The 22,471-nt window shown below is 49.2% G+C and overlaps 1 protein-coding gene across 7 annotated transcripts in view; it reads left to right on the top strand.

Annotated features, from left to right (window-relative positions):
- Positions 1-16,268, top strand: part of LOC135029617 (multidrug and toxin extrusion protein 2-like) — a 486,356-nt gene extending 470,088 nt beyond the window's left edge. For 6 of the 7 annotated variants that reach the window (XM_063953866.1, XM_063953871.1, XM_063953870.1 and 3 more), the window contains one exon: positions 15,698-16,268. In XM_063953866.1, coding sequence (XP_063809936.1) covers positions 15,698-15,957 — 260 coding nt within the window. In that variant the 3' untranslated portion in view covers positions 15,958-16,268. The remainder of the gene's footprint in view (positions 1-15,697) is intronic. The other variant, XR_010225784.1, reaches the window with a different exon arrangement.
- Positions 16,269-22,471: the final 6,203 nt, after the last annotated feature.

The following is a 22,471-nucleotide window of genomic DNA, read 5'->3' on the forward strand; positions in this document are numbered from 1 at the left end:
ACTACAGAAACAGGGTAAAACAAGAGAGGGGGGGCACTAATTGGCAGATAAATATATACAGCAGCTATATCAGGGAAAAACACTTATATAAGGTTATCCCTATATATATATATATAGCGCTCTGGTGTGTGCTGGCAAACTCTCCCTCTGTCTCCCCAAAGGGCTAGTGGGGTCCTGTCCTCTGTCAGAGCATTCCCTGTGTGTGTGCTGTGTGTCGGTACGTTGTGTCGACATGTATGAGGAGGAAAATGGTGTGGAGGCGGAGCAATTGCCTGTGTTAGTGATGTCACCCCCTAGGGAGTCGACACCTGACTGGATGGTCTTATGGAAAGAATTACGTGATAGTGTCAGCACTTTACAAAAGACTGTTGACGACATGAGACAGCCGGCAAATCAGTTAATACCTGTACAGGCGTCTCAAACACCGTCAGGGGCTCTAAAACGCCCGTTACCTCAGGTCGATACAGACACTGACACGGACACTGACTCCAGTGTCGACGGTGAGGAAACAAACATATTTTCCAGTAGGGCCACACGTTACATGATCACGGCAATGAAGGAGGTTTTGAACATTTCTTATACTACAAGTACCACAAAAAAGGGTATTATGTGGGGTGTGAAAAAACTACCCGTAGTTTTTCCTGAATCAGATGAATTAAATGAGGTGTGTGATGAAGCGTGGGTTTCCCCCGATAAAAAACTGCTAATTTCTAAAAAATTATTGGCATTATACCCTTTCCCGCCAGAGGTTAGGGCGCGTTGGGAAACACCCCCTAGGGTAGATAAGGCGCTCACACGCTTATCAAAACAAGTGGCGTTACCGTCTCCTGATACGGCCGCCCTCAAGGAACCAGCTGATAGGAAGCTGGAAAATATCCTAAAAAGTATATACACACATACTGGTATTATACTGCGACCAGCAATCGCCTCAGCCTGGATGTGCAGTGCTGGGGTGGCTTGGTCGGATTCCCTGACTGAAAATATTGATACCCTGGACAGGGACAATATATTATTGACTATAGAGCATTTAAAGGATGCATTTCTATATATGCGAGATGCACAGAGGGATATTTGCACTCTGGCATCAAGAGTAAGTGCGCTGTCCATTTCTGCCAGAAGAGGGTTATGGACGCGACAGTGGTCAGGTGATGCGGATTCCAAACGGCATATGGAAGTATTGTCGTATAAAGGGGAGGAGTTATTTGGGGTCGGTCTATCGGACCTGGTGGCCACGGCAACGGCTGGGAAATCCACCTTTTTACCCCAGGTCACCTCTCAGCAGAAAAAGATACCGTCTTTTCAGGCTCAGTCCTTTCGTCCCCATAAGGGCAAGCGGGCAAAAGGCCACTCATATCTGCCCCGGGGCAGAGGAAGGGGAAAAAGACTGCAGCAGACAGCCTCTTCCCACGAACAGAAGCCCTCCCCCGCTTCTGCCAAGTCCTCAGCATGACGCTGGGGCCTTACAAGCGGACTCAGGCACGGTGGGGGCCCGTCTCAAGAATTTCAGCGCGCAGTGGGCTCACTCGCAAGTGGACTCCTGGATCCTGCAGGTAGTATCTCAGGGGTACAAATTGGAATTCGAGACGTCTCCCCCTCGCCGGTTCCTGAAGTCTGCTTTACCAACGTCTCCCCCCGACAGGGAGGCGGTATTGGAAGCCATTCACAAGCTGTATTCCCAGCAGGTGATAATCAAGGTACCCCTCCTACAACAGGGAAAGGGGTATTATTCCACGCTGTTTGTGGTACCGAAGCCGGACGGCTCGGTGAGACCCATTTTAAATCTGAAATCCTTGAACACTTACATAAAAAGGTTCAAGTTCAAGATGGAGTCACTCAGAGCAGTGATAGCGAACCTGGAAGAAGGGGACTATATGGTGTCTCTGGACATCAAGGATGCTTACCTCCATGTCCCAATTTGCCCTTCTCACCAAGGGTACCTCAGGTTTGTGGTACAGAACTGTCACTATCAGTTTCAGACGCTGCCGTTTGGATTGTCCACGGCACCCCGGGTCTTTACCAAGGTAATGGCCGAAATGATGATTCTTCTTCGAAGAAAAGGCGTCTTAATTATCCCTTACTTGGACGATCTCCTGATAAGGGCAAGGTCCAGAGAACAGTTAGAGGTCGGAGTAGCACTATCTCAAGTAGTACTACGACAGCACGGGTGGATTCTAAATATTCCAAAATCGCTGCTGATTCCGACGACACGTCTGCTGTTCCTAGGGATGATTCTGGACACAGTCCAGAAAAAGGTGTTTCTCCCGGAGGAGAAAGCCAGGGAGTTATCCGACCTAGTCAGGTACCTCCTAAGACCAGGCCAAGTGTCAGTGCATCAATGCACAAGGGTCCTGGGAAAGATGGTGGCTTCTTACGAAGCGATTCCATTCGGCAGATTCCACGCAAGAACTTTTCAGTGGGATCTGCTGGACAAATGGTCCGGATCGCATCTTCAAATGCATCAGCGGATAACCCTGTCTCCAAGGACAAGGGTGTCTCTCCTGTGGTGGTTACAGAGTGCTCATCTCCTAGAGGGCCGCAGATTCGGCATTCAGGATTGGATCCTGGTGACCACGGATGCCAGCCTGAGAGGCTGGGGAGCAGTCACACAGGGAAAAAATTTCCAGGGCTTGTGGTCAAGCATGGAAACGTCACTTCACATAAATATCCTGGAACTAAGGGCCATTTACAATGCCCTAAGTCAGGCAAGGCCTCTGCTTCAGGGTCAGCCGGTGTTGATCCAGTCGGACAACATCACGGCAGTCGCCCACGTAAACAGACAGGGCGGCACAAGAAGCAGGAGGGCAATGACGGAAGTTGCAAGGATTCTTCGCTGGGCGGAAAATCATGTGATAGCACTGTCAGCAGTGTTCATTCCGGGAGTGGACAACTGGGAAGCAGACTTCCTCAGCAGACACGATCTTCACCCGGGGGAGTGGGGACTTCACCCAGAAGTCTTCCACATGATTGTGAACCGTTGGGAAAAACCAAAGGTGGACATGATGGCGTCCCGCCTCAACAAAAAACTGGACAGATATTGCGCCAGGTCAAGGGACCCTCAGGCAATAGCTGTGGACGCTCTGGTAACACCGTGGGTGTACCAGTCAGTATATGTGTTCCCTCCTCTGCCTCTCATACCCAAGGTACTGAGAATCATAAGAAGGAGAGGTGTAAAGACTATACTCGTGGCTCCGGATTGGCCAAGAAGGACTTGGTACCCGGAAATTCAAGAGATGCTCACGGAAGACCCGTGGCCTCTACCTCTAAGAAAGGTCCTGCTCCAGCAGGGACCATGTCTGTTCCAAGACTTACCGCGGCTGCGTTTGACGGCATGGCGGTTGAACGCCGGATCCTGAAGGAAAAAGGCATTCCGGATGAAGTTATCCCTACCCTGATCAAAGCCAGGAAGGATGTAACTGTGCAACATTATCACCGTATTTGGCGTAAATATGTTGCGTGGTGTGAGGCCAGGAAGGCCCCTACAGAGGAATTTCAACTGGGTCGATTCCTGCATTTCCTGCAAACAGGACTGTCTATGGGCCTCAAATTAGGGTCCATTAAGGTTCAAATTTCGGCCCTGTCAATATTCTTCCAAAAAGAACTAGCTTCAGTTCCTGAAGTTCAGACGTTTGTCAAGGGGGTACTGCATATACAGCCTCCTTTTGTGCCTCCAGTGGCACCTTGGGATCTCAATGTAGTTTTGGGATTCCTAAAATCACATTGGTTTGAACCACTCACCACTGTGGACTTAAAATATCTCACATGGAAAGTGGTAATGCTGTTAGCCCTGGCTTCAGCCAGGCGTGTATCAGAATTGGCGGCTTTATCCTATAAAAGCCCTTACCTAATTTTTCATACGGACAGGGCAGAATTGAGGACTCGTCCTCAATTTCTCCCTAAGGTGGTTTCAGCATTTCACTTAAACCAGCCTATTGTGGTGCCTGCGGCTACTAGGGACTTGGAGGATTCCAAGTTGCTGGACGTAGTCAGGGCCCTGAAAATATATGTTTCCAGGACGGCTGGAGTCAGAAAATCTGACTCGCTGTTTATCCTGTATGCACCCAACAAGCTGGGTGCCCCTGCTTCTAAGCAGACGATTGCTCGTTGGATTTGTAGTACAATTCAGCTTGCACATTCTGTGGCAGGCCTGCCACAGCCAAAATCTGTAAAAGCCCATTCCACACGGAAAGTGGGCTCATCTTGGGCGACTGCCTGAGGGGTCTCGGCTTTACAACTTTGCCGAGCAGCTACTTGGTCAGGGGCAAATACGTTTGCAAAATTCTACAAATTTGATACCCTGGCTGAGGAGGACCTGGAGTTCTCTCATTCGGTGCTGCAGAGTCATCCGCACTCTCCCGCCCGTTTGGGAGCTTTGGTATAATCCCCATGGTCCTTTCGGAGTCCCCAGCATCCACTAGGACGTTAGAGAAAATAAGAATTTACTTACAGATAATTCTATTTCTCATAGTCCGTAGTGGATGCTGGGCGCCCATCCCAAGTGCGGATTGTCTGCAATACTTGTACATAGTTATTGTTACAAAAATCGGGTTATTATTGTTGTGAGCCATCTTTTCAGAGGCTCCTCTGTTATCATGCTGTTAACTGGGTTCAAATCACAAGTTGTACGTTGTGATTGGTGTGGCTGGTATGAGTCTTACCCGGGATTCAAAATCCTTCCTTATTGTGTACGCTCGTCCGGGCACAGTATCCTAACTGAGGCTTGGAGGAGGGTCATAGGGGGAGGAGCCAGTGCACACCAGGTAGTCCTAAAGCTTTTTCTTTTGTGCCCAGTCTCCTGCGGAGCCGCTATTCCCCTGGTCCTTTCGGAGTCCCCAGCATCCACTACGGACTATGAGAAATAGAATTATCGGTAAGTAAATTCTTATTTTTTTCTTCTGTTTCATTTTGAAAAGCAATAAAAACTATTCAAAAAAAAAAAAGAATGATAACATCCAGTACTATTTTAACAATGCCTGAGTATGGGACAGAGCCCCCAAACTATTGTACACTTAGCTATGTTGGAATAAAACTACCTCTATGAGAAAACTTAGGTGAGATGTAATAGCATCCAAGATTGCCGTAGGTGTGGGATTCTGGCCAATCGTGAACATTTTTTTAAAGTGGCATTCATTTACAAGGCATGGTTTTGCTTGTAAATGACTGCCACTTTAAAAAAAGGCCAAGATCTGACGGCATCCCGCACCTCCAGCAATCACGGACACTATTACATCTCGCCTCTTGTCTCTTCTTGCCCGGTAGAACTAACATGCTGAATGGATGCTCTGTACCAGGATAACGGGGGGTCCGGAATTACCTTGTATGTTTGTTTTTCTAACTACATGGTGCATAAGGTGTATGTGTTAATGTAAAAAATAACAAAGGATGGGATGCGTTACCGACGCCAGGATCCTGAACGCTGAAGAGCCCGCCGGTCAGCATGCCGACCAACAGGGACTATTCCATTCCTGGGTGTCCACGACACCCATAGAGTGGAAATATAACCTGTGGCGAGCCACCATGCCCGCTGCATGGTGAGCGCAGTGACCCTGTAATGGGCCTCATTGCACTCGCCCCCACGGCCATCTAAAAGCTGGGATCCCGGCGGCGATATGGTGACCGGCCGTCTCTCAATCACCGGTCACCCGACCCCAACCCCATCAAATAACCTGGTGACAGTTCCTCCTTAACATATGTAATGGTAAACGTCCTGTTCTGACACAGGACACATGCGTAACACAAGGATTCAACAAAAATAAACTGGTTTCTTAGGGTGAGATTCAGTTGTTTGCACCACTGCCAGCCAGTAGATGCTGCCCAATGGAGCTATTAAATTTTTGCTCTGTTCGGGTGCGATCAGCAGTGGGCGGTGAGCTGAAATGAGCAAAACGTGACCAGATGCCCAAACAGGACATTTTGCATCATGCCCATAACTTTGGTTAGGTTTAGCTGCGTTAGGCTGCTAAATCTGACCTCTCTGGGTGTAATCAGCGTGCTAAAAAAACAATAATTTAATATCACCCCCAATCTCCCATCACTTTAAGTAGATTGGGTGCGATAAGACAATTGAGTCTCGCCCTTAATGTTTAACATAGTTTGTGGCTCACAGGGCCTGATTCAGAGTTCAGTATTTACGTAAATCTCAGTTGTTTCTGCTGCGGGGTACACTGGACTCCACAGGGAATGACATTGGGGTGTAGAGTAGGATCTTGATCCAAGGCACCAACAGGCTCAAAGCTCTGACTGTTCTCAGAATGCCTAGCGCCGCCTCCTATATAACCCCGCCACTGTGCACAGGAGCACAGTTTTGTAGTTGGTGCCATGCAGTAAGCAGGCACATAACAGGGGGGCTACTCCAGCAGCCCTGAGAGAAGCTTTTAAAGAATATTGAAGACTTCAAGGGCTGCAGCAGAGACACTGACTGCGTTAGATGTCAGTCAGACATCTCCTGCTGCAGCTCCATCACCTCCCCCATCGGCGCTGTACACTCCCTCGCCCTGTTTGCCAGGTACCTACAGCGGAGGCTCTGGTTTTCTTCAAGTTAGTCACACACACGACCGCTGCTCTCACAGATCGCGTGGCCGACCTCAGGGAGGAGGTAAGAGGTCCCCTCGACGGGACCCGCTGTAAATCGCGATCCCGCACGGCCGGTGGGAGGCGGGCCGCGCATGCTGGTGTGGGCACTGTGGTAGTACAGGGACTCCACTAGACCACCAGGGCATGGGCACAGGTCGGTTTTCTCTCATAAAACCGTTTAAGCCCCCAGTACCCAGTGGTGAAGTCCAGCAGGGGGATAAGGCTTTGACCTGTAGCCCCTCCCCCAGCCCCAGGGCGCCATTTAGAGTAAATGTTCCCACCCTGAAGCTGCATATCTCTCTCTCCCTCACTCCCTGTCAGCGTTTGGGCGCCATTATAGCAAGCAGAGCTAATCCTGGGACTGTTTGGGCAAATCCTCCTCTGTAAAGCCGCCTGCCTGTCAGCGCTGTGCATTTTACAGGACACTTAAGTATTCTACATGTCTGCTGACAATGGGGGTCATTCCGACCCGATCGCTTGCTGCAGTTTGTCACAGCGCAGTGATCGGGTCGGAACTGCGCATGCGCCGGCGCATGTCAGTCGTCGGTGCCCAGCGATCGCCTCTGAGACAGATGCGGTCGCTGGGTAGGAGGGGGCTGAATGGTGGCGTCAAGCCGCCGTTTAGGCGGAGCTGTCCGGCCAACGCAGGCGTGGCCAGACCGATGGGGGGGCGGGCCGCGGCGGCTGCGTGACGTGTCACGTAGCTGCTGCGGCCAGCGGGAGCGACGAGTAACTCCCAGCCAGCCGCAGGAGCTGCGCTGGCCGGGAGTTACTCCGCAAATACAAAGGCATCGCCGCTGTGTGATGCTTTTGTATTTGTGCGGGGGGGCCGGCACAGACATGCGGGGCGGGCTAGCCCTGTGCTGGGCGACCCCCGCATGTCTGAGTTTACGATCTTAGCTGTGCTAAATTTAGCACAGCTACGATCAACTCGGAATGACTCCCAGTGTTAGTTAAGAAAAAGTGTATTTAGTCAGGGTTGTTTAGTACGAGTACCCTGTGCTATACATCCAGTCTTTTACTGTGCAGTGTTATATCTATTAAGTGTATAGCTATACATAGTACTACTCTGTATTGCTAGTCCAGTGCAGTTTTATTGCATGTCATAATTTCTGCATTATACAAACTGTGACTCTATGTGTGTGCATATAGCTGCTGTGTGACCTCCATTTCTTGTCTCTCACTCAGATTGCTATCCCTATATTCTATAACCTGAGGGGGCTAAGTGTGTCAGGTTTATCATAATATAGGCAGTTCACAGGATATACAGGACTCAGAGTCTATTTTTCTCTGTGATTTTTAGTCACCATATACCTCTTGAATTCCCTGTTTGTGCTGATACACTACACAGGGGGTTCTTGTCAGGTATTGTGCTGCTGATATTGTACTGTGTTGCCTTACATTGAGCTTTTGATTATGTCAGCTACAAAGGGCAACGGAGCTGGGGCTGATCCCACATTGCGTGGTGTTGATGCTGCAGATACATTTGAGGATAACATAGCAGCTGAGGGTTCAGGTTCTGGGGGTTCCTTACCCCCCAGTGGGACTGTAGCAACGGGGGTGCAAAATGACCCACCTTGGGCTACCTTCTCCACGCTATTGAATAAGCTGGTAACTAGACTAACGCCCCCTATGGGACCTCCTGTGCCGGTACAACCGCTTATGGTCCCCGCGGTTAACCCGCCATGGGCAGATCAACTGTCCAATCAGTAACAGCAATTGAACCAATCACTCACTGCTCAAAAGTCTAACCCTCGCCCGCCTAAGACCAAGGGGTCCTCTAAGCGGGCAATTACTTCCTCACAATCCACCAGCGTTCCAGACACCTCGTCTGATGAGGATAGTGTTTATACGGACCCCACAGATTCTGATCCTGATGCTTCTGATGGGAAAGTTTTTTCGCAGGTGGATGTTCCTGACTTGTTAGAGGCTATCAGGCTCATTCTTCAGGTTGATGATGAACCGGAGCCTGACGCTGCCCCTAAGAAACCGGCCAGGTTTAAACGTCAGAAGGTGGTTAAACAAGTTTTACCTCACTCTGAACATTTAGTTGACATACGTCAGGAGTCCTGGGAAAATCCAGGAAAGAAGTTCACATCTCACAAGAAGATGCTGGTTCGCTACCCCCTCGCTGTGGAGCTTAGTAAAAATTGGGAAACACCCCCGCCAGTGGATTCGCAAGTGGCGCGGCTGGTAATATCCTCAGCTCTGCCTGTAACTACCGTCACGTCCTTGAGAGAGCCGTCGGACAAGCGTGTGGAGGATTGTTTGAAGGTAATGTACACCCTAAACGGTGCGGTGCATAGGCCCACCATTGCATCGACATGGGCTGCAGAAACTGTGCAGCGTGGGCTCAGGAGCTGGAGGCGGAGTTGCCTTCCAATGCTTCTGATCATGCTAGACAATACCTGACGTATATTGATACAGCGTCTCATTACATTAAAGAGGCAGCTTTTGATGCCGGTATTCTGGCGGCCAAGGCTTCTACTATGTCCATTTTGGCTCGCCTAATTTTCTGGTTACGGTCCTGGTCTGTAGACATGGACTCTAAGAAAACCCTGGAGGTACTCCCCTTCAAAGGAGAAATTCTTTTCGGAGAAGACCTCAACAAGATAGTGGCTGACTTAAGTCTGCTAAAACAGCATGTCTACCTAGTACTGCTCCTTCGGTGCCGAAGGCTTAGAATACTTACTTTCACTACTTTAGTCCTTCAGGGAAAACAAAAGGTCAGGCGTACCCAAAACAGGTTTGCACTTCCAAGCCCAAACCCAAACGGGCCAGGGCTGCCCATCGGCCTGCTTACAAAACTGACAAGCCTGCTGCATGACGGGGCGGGCCTCCCTCTGGGGGATCCCAGAGTGGGGGGCTGACTTCAAGGGTTTACCCAGGCAAGGGGTACTATTCACCGCTGTTCCTAGTCCCGAAACCAAATGGGTCTTCCCGGGCTATTCTAAACCTAAACAAATTTGTGAAGGTATCCAAGTTTCGTATGGAAACTCTTCGCTCTATTGTTCTGGACTTGGAGCCCGGGGACTATATGGTCTCACTGGACATACAGGATGCTTACCTGCATATTCCTATTGCAGTGTCGCATCAGCAGTACCTGAGGTTTGTGGTTGGCAACCTCCATTACCAATTTCGGGCGTTACCTTTTGGTTTGACCATGGCTCCGCGAGTCTTCACCAAGGTCATGGCGGTCATGACGGCTGTACTCTGCCGTCAAAGGGTCAGGATCCTACCGTACTTGGACAACTTGTTGATCCTGGCAAATTCCCCAGAAATTCTCCTACGCCATCTGGATTATCCAGTTTCTGCAAGCCCACGGGTGGCTCATCAACTGGATGAAATCTTCCCTGGTCCCTGCTCAGAGCATGGTGCACCTGGTGGCATTGTTAGACACTCACAACTAGAGGTTGTTCTTGTCTCAGGAGAAAGTCCTGAAGCTTCAGGACAGGATTCAATGCTTCCTATCTCGTCCAGAAGTGTTGATGCATTCGGCAATGCAAGTGCTAGGTCTCATGGTGTCGACACGGTGGAGTACGCTCAATTCCATTCCCGCCCTCTGCAGAAGCTGATTCTTGCCAAGTGGGACGGCCTGCCTCATGGGATCAGGTCTCAAATGATCTCCTTGTCTCCAGAGGTCCGTCTGTCACTGAGTTGGTGGCTTCAGGACCAACGATTGAGCAGAGGTCGTCCCTTCTGGAACTCCAACTGGGCCCTTCTGTTGACGGACGCCAGTCTGAGAGGTTGGGTAGGGTGTTGGAGCAACACTCCCTTCAGGGTAGGTGGACCAAGGAGGAGTCTTTCCTCACGATAAACATTCTGGAATTGCAGGGCGGTGTTCAACTCGTTGAACTTGGCCCAGCATTTAATACAGAACAGACCTGTTCAAGTACAGTCGGACAACGCCACCACGGTGGCATACATCAATCATCAAGGCAGCACTCGAAGCCACATGGCAATGAGGGAAGTATCATGGATACTTCAGTAGGCGGAACGCCATCTGCCAGCCATATCGGCAGTATTCATTCCGGCGGTCCTAAACTAGGAAGCAGACTTTATCAGTCATCAGGACGTACACGCCGGAGAGAGGAGCCTGTATCCAGAAGTGTTTCAACTCCTCGTGGACAGTTGGGGCCTTCCAGATGTGGACCTGATGGCGTCTCGACACAATCAAAAGGGATCCTCCAACAGCGTTCGTGGACACACTGGCAATTCCATGGAACTTTCAGCTGCCATACGTGTTCCCTCCGGTGTCACTCCTGCCCAGAGTAATAAGGACGTTCAAACAAGAAGGAGGACTCCTGCTTCTGATCGCTCCCGTGTGGCCCAGACGGCATTGGTTCTCAGACCTTCAGGGTCTCTCGATAGAGCGTCCTCTTCTACTTCCACAGCGCCCAGATCTCCTTGTTCAGGGCCCCTGTGTATATCAGGATTTAGCCCGGTTGGCTTTGACGGCATGGCTCTTGAAGCTTCCATCTTGAGGGCCAAGGGATTTTCTGAGCCGGTCATTCAAACCATGTTGAAGGCCTGGAAACCGGCTTCTGCTCAGATTTACCATAGGGTCTGGAATTCTTACTTTGTTTGGTGGGCATCTAACAATTATGACGCTTACAAGTTTAGTATGGCCAAACTTTTGGCCTTTCTACAACAGAGCCTTCGTCTGGCCTCCATCAAGGTTCATATTTCTGCCTTGTCGGTTTGGTTCCAGAGAAAAATTGCGACGTTACCTGTTGTACATACGTTCACTCAGGGTGTGTTACGGATTCAACCTCCCTATGTCCCGCCTGTGGCCCCTTGGGACTTGTCGGTGGTTTTGGAGGCATTGCAAGGGTCTCCGTTTGAGCCTCTTGAATCTGCAGACCTTAAGTGGCTTTCTCTTAAGGTATTGTTTCTTCTGGCTATTGCCTCTGCTAGACGGGTGTCGGATTTGGGTGCCTTGTCTTGTAGGTCACCATATCTGATTTTTCACCGTGATCGGGCGGTTCTTAGAACACGTCCCACGTCCCGGGTATTTACCTAAGGTGGTGTCTTCTTTCCACCTTAATCAGGAGATTGTGGTTCCGGCCTTTGCCTCTCCTGAATTGTCTTCAAAAGAACGGCCTTTGGATGTGGTACGGGCTCTCCGTATCTATGTGAAGAGAACTGCCTCCATCAGGAAGTCGGATTCTCTCTTTGTTCTGTTTGGTTTTCACAAATGTGGCTGGCCTGCTCACAAGCAAACCCTGGCCAGATGGATTCAAATAGTGATTGCACATGCTTATGTACAGGCTGACCTTCCAGCTCCTGCTACCATTAAGGCCCATTCTACTCGGCCGGTTGGACCTTCTTGGGTGGCCCGCTGTGGTGTGACCCTTGAACAATTGTGCAAGGCGGCTATGTGGTCCTCAGTGAACACGTTCATAAGGTTCTATGCCTTTGATACTTCCGCCTCCCAGGATGCTTCCTTTGGACGCCGGGTGCCCGCTACAGTGCGTCCCCTCCCATAAGGAACTGCTTTAGGACATCCCCAATGTCATTCCCTGCGGAGCCCAGTGTACCCCGCAGCAGAAAACGAGATTTATAATAAGAACTTACCGTTGCTAAATCTCTTTCTGCGAGGTACACTGGGCTCCACAGGGCGCCCACCTTGATGCACTTAGCTTCTTTGGGTTGGTATGGCATTAACCGCTGACACTTTCTCCTGTCGTGAGAGTGTGGTGTATGTGGCTACTAACAGTTGTCATCTCTTTTGCCTGCTACTACATTGGACTGGTTAACAAAAACTGAGCTCCTGTGCACGGAGGCGGGGTTATAGAGGAGGCGGCGCTCTGCATTCTGGGAACAGTCAAAGCTTTTAGCCTGTTGGTGCCTCGAATCAAGATCCTACTCTACACTCCCAAGGTGCGCAGTAAAAATTTAGGGGCATGGCCACATAATAGTGCCAATTCACATTACACCACACAGTAGTGCCACTTATAGACATTGCACCAGGTAGAGCATGTTGTACACTTTGCACCAGGTAGAGCACATTATACACTTTGCACCAGGTAGAGCACGTTATACACTTTGCACCAGGTAGAGCACATTATACACTTTGCACCAGGTAGAGCACGTTATACACTTTGCACCAGGTAGAGCACGTTATACACTTTGCACCAGGTAGAGCACATTATACACTTTGCACCAGGTAGAGCACGTTATACACATTGCACCAGGTAGAGCACGTTATACACATTGCACCAGGTAGAGCACGTTACACACTTTGCACCAGGTAGAGCACGTTATACACTTTGCACCGGGTAGAGCACGTTATACACTTTGCACCGGGTAGAGCACGTTATACATTTTGCACGGGGTACAGCACGTTATACACAGTGCACCAGGTAGAGCACTTTATACACATTGCACCAGGTAGAGCAGATTATACACTTTGCACCAGGTAGAGCACATTATATACTTTACACAAGGTAGAGCACATTATACACTTTGAACCAGGTAGAGCACGTTATACACATTGCACCGGGTAGAGCACGTTATACACTTTGCACTGGGTACAGCACATTATACACATTGCACCAGCTAGAGCATGTTATACACATTGCACCAGGTAGAGCACATTATACACTTTGCACCAGGTAGCACACATCATATACTTTGCACTAGGTAGAGCACATTATACAAATTGCACCAGGTAGAGTACGTTATACACATTACACCAGGTACAGTAGAGCACTTAGACACATTGCAGCCACCACCTCAGACCCCCCCGGACACAGCGATCGCGGGTGTCAGCGAGGGAGGGTGGTGTCCACAGTGAATGTGCGGGAAGGGGGTTCCCAGAGTCATTGCAGGTGTCAGTGGAGTGGGTGTCCTGCCATTCTAGGTCCTGCCTTTGGCAAATTCTCACAGCACCATATCGATATTAGCTTATTACAGCCTGTAGCAGGGCCGTAACTACGTGTGTACCAAGAGGGCTTGGCACACAGCGCAGTTGCCCTGAGGGTGCAAGGTCAGCGGCATGTGTGCCGCCACGCTGTGGAGGGAGAAGAGAGCAGCGCCGGGCAGGTGAGAAGGAGGAGGAGGGAGGGGACTGGAGCCGCAGCAGCGCTATTTCATTGGTAGTAAGCGCCGCTGAAGCAGCCCCCTCTCCTTCCGTATTGGCTGCCTGGCGCTGCTGTGGATGCTGGGATGTGGTTCCTCCATCCCAGCATCCACAGCAGCGCCAGGCAGCCAATACGGAAGAAGAGGGGACTGCTGCAGCGGCGCTTACTACCAATTACATAGCGCTGCTGCGGCTCCAGTCCCCCTCCCTCCTCCTGCTTCCTCACCTGCCTGCACCGAGGAAGCTGCACGAGGAGCCTGTCAGCGGGGAGATGGTAAGTATCTCTCTCTCTCTCTCTCGGACACCGTCTGCCATAATGTGTAAAAAGGGGCCAGGCTGCCGCAATGTGTAAAAAGGGGGACTGGCTGGCTCAATGTGTAAAAAGGGGGACTGGCTGCCGCAATGTGTAAAAAGGGGGACTGGCTGCCGCAATGTGTAAAAAGGGGGACTGGCTGCCGTAATGTGTAAAAAGGAGGACCGGCTGCCGCAATGTGTAAAAAGGGATACACCATCTGCCGGAATATGTAAAAAGGGGGCCTAGCTGCCGCAATGTGTAAAAAGGGGACTGGCTGCCGCAATGTGTAAAAAGGGGGACTGGCTGCTGCAATGTGTAAAAAGGAGGACTGGCTGCCGCAATGTGTAAAAAGGGGGATGCTGGCTGCCGCAATGTGTATAAGGGGGACACCATCTGCCGTAATGTGTAAAAAGGGGGACGCTGTCTGCCGTAATGTGTAAAAAGGGGGATGCTGTCTGCTGTAATGTATAAAAGGGTCTCTACCTGGTGTAGTGGCGCTACTGTACAGCGTAATTTTAATAATGGAGACTACTGTGCACCGTAGTATGAATTGCTATTATTTTGTGGACACGCCCCTTCCCCATAAAGCCACGCCCCTATATATTTTTTGCGCGCCTACGCCGCGCACTGCCCCTATCTTACACGGAGGGGGTGCCAATGTCTTTTCTTACACACAGCGCTAAAATGCCTAGTTACGGCACTGGCCTGTAGTATTGCCCCCCCAGCAGCCGCATCTTACCGGCACCGCATCACCCTCCCTCCCTATGTAACAAGCCAGGCGACAAGGAGTGGACAGAGCTGCAGAGTAGCCGCTGCCCCGCTCACTGTCCCGTCTGCCAGGCTGTGTGGTCAGCGCTTCTCCTCCTTCACTTGCAGCGTCGGCACTGGATCCCGCTGCAGCGCTCAGACGGGTGAGGACAGGGAGGAGGACGGATCACACACTGACAGCGCCCACCGGGCGCTCAGTCCATTGCCGTGCAGTGCAGCGTGTCCTCACCTTTAAATTCAACCCTGGAATCCATCCTGCAGCCGGCACAGAGAGCTCTGCTAAATGCCTGAGCCTCAGCCCCAGGATCCGATTCCTGTCACCTGGAGCCGAAGGAGGAGGATTCAAACTGCAGAGCGGGAAGAGAAGTTAGTACGGAGGCTGTGGCGGCAATTGGATGACAGGAAACGCTGCCAGCAGTGATTGGTTATGCTGGCTATGATTGGTTGAAGAGACAGGTGATGCTGCCCGCAGTGAATGGTAGGGGAGTCACAGGGCGTCCCGCAGGACCCCCTCATTTTTCAAAACTGAGTCCCCCACTGCCTATAACGCGTAAAATATGCGTAATAGCGCATTTTTGCGATAACTGTAATGGAATAAGGTATGACATGAACACAGTAATAGGGCCAAAAAGAATTGTTGCCGCATAGGGAGCCCGTTTGTATGCTTTCCAGAAGACAGGAAATGCTGTTATTTATGGGCTCCCTATGTGGCAGCAATACTTTTTGGCCACGTCTAGAGGCATTATAATGTATTATCAAGGGGTCCCTCCCAGCAGTGGTTGTTGGGGGAGAAGTTGTTCATTTAATAGAATGGGTATAAATATAGGCCCCTCCAAAGTAATAGTTCAGGGTGTACTGCTCATGCTTGTGTGTCCAACAGCTGTGTCGGTGTGCCTACATCTTTATCAAGGACTGTGCCCATGCTTATTTTAAAAGACCCAGCAAATTTTAATGCAAATGCCTCTTTTTCTGTATTTCAGGGGATGTACAGTCCTTTAAGAGTCTGTATCCAGTTGTGGCCCAAGACATTACAGGTGCAGTTATCCTGCCCGATGCTGTCTATCATGAGAATCATTCAGAACATCTGGTGTTAGAAGATGAATCATCAGAACTTTCCAACATAGTGGGTGAAGTCCTCTCTGCAAAGCAGCTTATTCTGCGGCGTGGGCTGGCACTGTGCCTAGCTGTGTTTGTGCTATTAGCTGGAGTCATCATTAAAATTTTGATAGGCAATGGATAAAAGCAATCCGCACATCATAAACCTAATTAAACCCATGTGCAGCGGCTCGACAGTGAAGACCTTACACCAGATTGGCTAAATGTGTCATCAGACTATTGTGATTTAGAGAACAGTTGTTACTGTTGGAATTGTCAAAATAGTTGCAAAATGCTTTCAGCAAAAATTCAGTACAGTTTCTGAAACTACCCATGTACCTCTGACATATGTGTTACCCCTTAGGATAATTTTATCTTAAAAATTATTTTACTTAAACACAATAAACCCAAAATAAAGCCACTATACGTGTTGAATGACCCAGCACCGGATTAAAATTGGAGCTTTATGAATTATAATAATACCTACTGTATCTTAAACTGTAGGTTACATATGCTTTATATTAGGTTGTATCTAACCAAGCTGAAACTACCGAAAAAAAATCTGTGTGTTGTCTTTCTTCATATCACAGGCATAGTATACAGACTTCTCCCAAATGTGTTTTTTTTTCAGGTACCTGTTAAAATATTGGCCCTCATTCCGAGTTGATCGCTCGCAAGGCGATTTTAGCAGAGTTACACACGCTAAGCCGCCGCCTACTGGGAGTGAATCTTAGCTTCTTAAAATTGCGACCGATGTATTCGCAATATTGCGATTACTAACTACTTAGCAGTTTCAGAGTAGCTTCAGACTTACTCTGCCTGTGCGATCAGTTCAGTGCTTGTCGTTCCTGGTTTGACGTCACAAACACACCCAGCGTTCGCCCAGACACTCCCCCGTTTCCCCGGCCACTCCTGCGTTTTTTCCGGAAACGGTAGCGTTTTTTCCCGCACGCCCATAAAACGGCCTGTTTCCGCCCAGTAACACCCATTTCCTGTCAATCACATTACGATCGCCGGAGCGATGAAAAAGCCGTGAGTAAAAATACTATCTCCATTGTAAAATTACTTGGCGCAGTCGCAGTGCGAATATTGCGCATGCGTACTAAGCGGAATTTCACTGCGATGCGATGAAAAATACCGAGCGATCAACTCGGAATGAGGGCCATAATAAATAGGTAATTCCATTCCATTTGCAAGGTGTATCCTGGGGTTGAATTCCATTTAAACATACAGAAATGTCATGAAAAGTTGACCAAAATATTTGGTTGTGAATACAAAATTATGTATTTAAAAAATGTTAATTCATAATATGGTTATGCGGATATTATGTAATATGCAATGGTGCTATAATTAATAGGCTCACCTACTATACAGCTACCAGGGACTTTATTCAGCTCTGCAATCCACGATATCAACAGATAGGTTGATATCGGGATCCTGGCGGTCAGAATACTGACAGTGGTATCCCTGTGTGCAGGATCCTGACACCAACTAAGTAGGTATGCTAACCAAACCTCCTACCCCCCTAACCATCCCTCCGTGCAGCCTATAACTAACCCCCCTCCCCCTGCTGCCTAACCCTCCCTGGTGATGCCTAACCTACCCTTCCCGCAGCCTAACCCTTCGCCCTGCCCCCCGCAGCCTATTTTCAACCTCTCCGGCTGGTGTCTAAACCTAATGGTGGGTAACAGGTATTTGGGTATAATCCTTCTTTGGTTCTATTCCAAGTTTTCTGATGTTCACAGTGCACTCACATTCTGTGTAACAAGTTAGTCTAGGATTGCATACTTAGACAAACTAATACCAAAGGGTGCCGTTATACAGTAGTTGTGTAGGGAACTTAATGATCTGGTCCTTCTCTAAAATGTTATATTCAGTCTGTGGTACCAACAGCCATTTGTTGTGAGCTTCTATTTAAAATATCATGTTGCCCACCCACTGGTGTTACAAATGTATGTATACATATTCTTTTAAGATAGTATTGTACCTCAACATCATTTCTCTAACGTTCTAGTGGATGCTGGGGACTCCGTAAGAACCATGGGGAATAGAGACTGGGCACTCTAAAGAAAGATTTAGTACTATCTGGTGTGCACTGGCTCCTCCCTCTATGCCCCTCCTCCAGACCTCAGTTAGAATCTGTGCCCGGCCAGAGCTGGGTGCTCCTAGTGGGCTCTCCTGAGCTTGCTAGAAAAGAAAGTATTTTGTTAGGTTTTTTATTTTCAGAGAGCTTCTGCTGGCAACAGACTCTCTGCTACGTGGGACTGAGGGGAGAGAAGCAAACCTACTCACTGCAGCTAAGTTGCGCTTCTTAGACTACTGGACACCATTAGCTCCAGAGGGATCGAACACAGGTACCTAACCTTGATCGTCCGTTCCCGGAGCCGCGCCGCCGTCCCCCTCGCAGAGCCAGAAGTACAGAAGCAGCAGAAGCAAGAAGACATCGAAATTGGCGGCAGAAGACTCCTGTCTTCACTTAAGGTAGTGCACAGCACTGCAGCTGTGCGCCATTGCTCCCACAGCACACCGCACACTCCGGTCACTGTGGGTGCAGGGGGGGGGGGGCGCCCTGGGCAGCAATTAAGATACCTTTTGGCAAAATTATACATATATACAGTCAGGCGCTGTATATATGTACGAGCCCCCGCCATTATTTTTACACAGAAACGGGACAGAAGCCCGCTGCTGAGGGGGCGGGGCCTTCTTCCTCAGCACTCACCAGCGCCATTTTCTCTCCACAGATCCGCTGAGAGAAGCTCCCTAGGCTCTCCCCTGCAATAGAAGAGGGTAAAAAGAGAGGGGGGGCATATAAATTTGGTGCAAAAACAATATATACAGCAGCTACTGGGTTAATACTAAGTTACTGTGTGATTCCTGGGTCATATAGCGCTGGGATGTGTGCTGGCATACTCTCTCTCTGTCTCTCCAAAGGGCCTTGTGGGGGAACTGTCTTCAAATAGAGCATCCCCTGTGTGTGTGGTGTGTCGGTATGTGTGTGTCGACATGTCTGAGGTAAAAGGCTCACCTAAGGAGGAGATAGGGCAAATATGTGTGTGAGAGGGTGTCTCCGTAGACAACGCCGACACCTGTTTGGATATGTGTAAGTGCTGAGGTGAATTTATTGCACAAAAGATTAGAGAACAGACAGGATATCTACCCATGTCTGTCCCTATGTCACAGAGACCTTCAGAGTCTCACAATGCTCACTATCAAAAATAATAAACACTGATATCGACACTGAGTTTGACTCCAGTGTCGACTACGATAATGCAAAGTTACAGCCAAAATGGCTGAAAGGTATTCAATATATGATTATTGTAATAAAAGATGATTTGCATATCACTGATGACTCATTTGTCCCTGACACAAGGGTACACATGTTAAGGGGAAGAAAGCTGAGGTAAATTTCCCTCCTCTCATGAGGAAAAAGAGCGGGAATCTCCTGACAAGAGACTGCAGCTTCCCACAAGAAAATTCTCAGGCAGTATCCTTTCCCCACTAGGGCCAGGATGTGATGGGAATCTTCCCCTAGGGTGTCACGTTTGCACAGAAGGTAGCACTAGCTATTCTCAGGAATCCTGCAGATAGCGTGCACATTCTAGTACGATACTCAGACCGGCGATTGTGTCGGCATGGGTTTAAAGCGCGGTGGCAGCGTGGACAGGTACCTTATCAGCAGAGATTGAGACCCTAGTATGCATATAGATATGTATATATGTATATATATATATATATATATATATATATATATATTGAAGATGCTGTCTTAAGAGATAGGTATATATATATAAAACATGCCCAAAGAGACATGAGTATACTGGGTCCTAGAGTCAAAGCTATGTCGATTTCTGCTTGACGTGTCCTGTAGAATAAGCAATGGAACAGCTAGTTCTCAGGGAAGTCCTCCCCGAACTCTGAAAAAAATCCACTGCATGTCGCTGGAGCTCCACAGGCGGAGCTAGGCCCGGTGGGGGCACGCTTTCGTAAGTTCAGCCACAAGTGGGTTCACTCCCTATTAGATCCCTGGGCAATAGATGTTGTGTCTCCGGGATACAAGCTGGATTTGGAGAAGATGCCTCCTCACTGACGGCCCTGCCGGCTTCCCCCTGCGAGAGGGTAACAGGGTTAACTACAATTCACAAGTTGTATTTTCAACAGGTGGTGGTCAAGGTTCCCTTCCTTCGACAAGGAGGGGGTTATTATTCCACCAGGTTGTAGTCCCGAAACCGAAAGGTTCGGTCAGACCCATATTGAATTTAAAATCCCTGAACATATACCTGGAAAGGTTCAAGTGCAAGATGAAATCGCTAAGAGCCGTCATTGCAAGCCTAAAAAAGGGGGAGATTTTATGGTGTCTCGGGGCAGAAGGGATGCATACCTTCGTGTCCCCATTTATCCACCTAATCAGGCGTACCTCAGAATTGCGGTACAGAATTGTCATTACCAATTTCTGACGTGGCCGGTTGGTCTCTCCACGGCCTTGAGAATATTCACCAAGGTAATGGCGGAAATGATGGTGCTCCTGCGGAAGCAAGGTGTCACTATTATCACGTACTTGGACGATCTCCTCATAAAAGCGAGATCAAGAGAGCAGTTGCTGAACAGCGTATCGCTTTCTCCGGAAGTGAAACGGCAACACGGCTGGATTCTATATATTCCAAAGTCGCAGTTGGTTCTAACAGCTCATCTGCCTCTTCTAGGCATGATCCTAGACACAGACCAGAAAAAGGTTTATCTCCCGATAGAGAGAGCTCAGGAGCTCGTGACACTAGTCAGGAATCTATTAAAACTAAAACAGGTGTCAGTGCATCACTGCACTCGAGTCCTGGGAAGGAGGGTGGCATCATACGAGGCCATTCCCTTCAGCAGGTTCCATACCTTCCAATGGGACTTACTGGACAAGTGGTCAGGATCACATCTTCGAGTGCATCTCTTAATCACCCTATCCCCCAGAGCAAGGGTGTCTCTCCTGTGGTGACTGCAGAGTGCTCACCTTCTTGAAGGTCGCAGATTCGGCATTCAGGACTGGGTCCTGGTGACCACGAATGCAAGCCTCCGAGGGTGGGGGGCAGTCACACAGGGAAGAAATTTCCAAGGGCTGTGGTCAAGGCAGGAGACTTGCCTTCACATCAATATCCTGGAACTAAGGGCCATATACAACGCCCTAAGTCAAGCGGAGACCCTGCTTCGCAACCAACCGGTTCTGATCCAGTCAGACAATATCACCGCAGTGGCTCATGTAAACCGCCAAGGCGGCGCAAAGAGCAGGGTGGCGATGGTAGAAGCCACCAGAATTCTTCGCTGGGCGGAGAATCACGTAAGCACACTGTCAGCAGTGTTAATTCCGGGAGTGGACAACTGGGAAGCAGACTTCCTCAGCAGGCACGACCTCCACCCGGGAGAGTGGGGACTTCACCAAGAAGTTTTCACGCAGATTGCAAATCGACGGGAACTGCCACAGGTGGACATGATGGCGTCCCGCCTCGACAAAAAGCTAAAATTGTATTGCGCCAGGTCAAGGGACCCTCAGGCGATAGCTGTGGACGCACTAGTAACACCGTGGGTGTTCCAGTCGGTCTATGTGTTTCCTCCTCTTCCTCTCATACCAAGGGTGCTGAGAATTGTAAGAAAAAGAGGAGTGAGAACAATACTCATTGTTCCGTATTGGCCATGAAGGACTTGGTACCCGGAACTGCAAGAAATGCTCACAGAGGACCCATGGCCTCTGCCTCTCAGACAGGACCTGTTGCAACAAGGGCCCTGTCTGTTCCAAGACTTACCGCGGCTGCGTTTGACGGCATGGCGGTTGAATGCCGGATCCTATCGGAAAAAGGCATTCCGGATGAAGTTATTCCTACGCTGATAAAGGCTAGGAAGGACATGACAGCAAAGCATTATCACCGTATATGGCGAAAATATGTGCTTGGTGTGAGGCCAGGAAGGCCCTACAGAAGAATTCCAGCTGGGTCAATTCCTGAACTTCCTACAGTCAGGAGTGACTATGGGCCTAAAATTAGGGTCCATACAGGTCCAGATTTCGGCCCTATCCATTTTCTTTCAAAAAGAACTGGCTTCACTGCCTGAGGTTCAGACGTTTCTTAAGGGAGTGCTGCATATTCAGCGCCCTTTTGTGCCACCAGTGGCACTTTGGGATCTTAACGTGGTGTTGGGTGATAAAGCCAAATATTTATCTTATTTAAAACCCTTTAAGAGGTCTAAGAACACTGTACGCTATTGACGTATGGAGTACCGTACGGGTACGCACGTTGCGTAGCAATCGCTTAGCCGTAGTCGAGACGCTCAAGCGTCACGTTCGCTCACGGCCAAGAGATCACAGGCAGGCACGCTATTGGCTGCCGACTAACGTAATGGTTCGCTATAGCGTAGCGGACGCTCAGGACCACGAGGAGATCACCAGCGACGCTGACGCTCACAATGTTAAACCTTTATATGTAAACCATGAACAATGTATTATACAGGAAAACCTTAGTGTAGTGATAGAGTGTAGATGCAACACAGTGTAACCTTATTAACTTAAAAGCTGTTCGAGCGTCACCGACGCTCTGAGAATACTTAACACTATAAGAAATACACAAATACCGGGCTTAGGGTCTAACGCCTTATATGAATGTTATACTTGAAAAAGAATAATACAATAC

The sequence above is a fragment of the Pseudophryne corroboree genome, chromosome 2, assembly GCF_028390025.1.
Source record: "Pseudophryne corroboree isolate aPseCor3 chromosome 2, aPseCor3.hap2, whole genome shotgun sequence".
NCBI lineage: Eukaryota > Metazoa > Chordata > Amphibia > Anura > Myobatrachidae > Pseudophryne > Pseudophryne corroboree.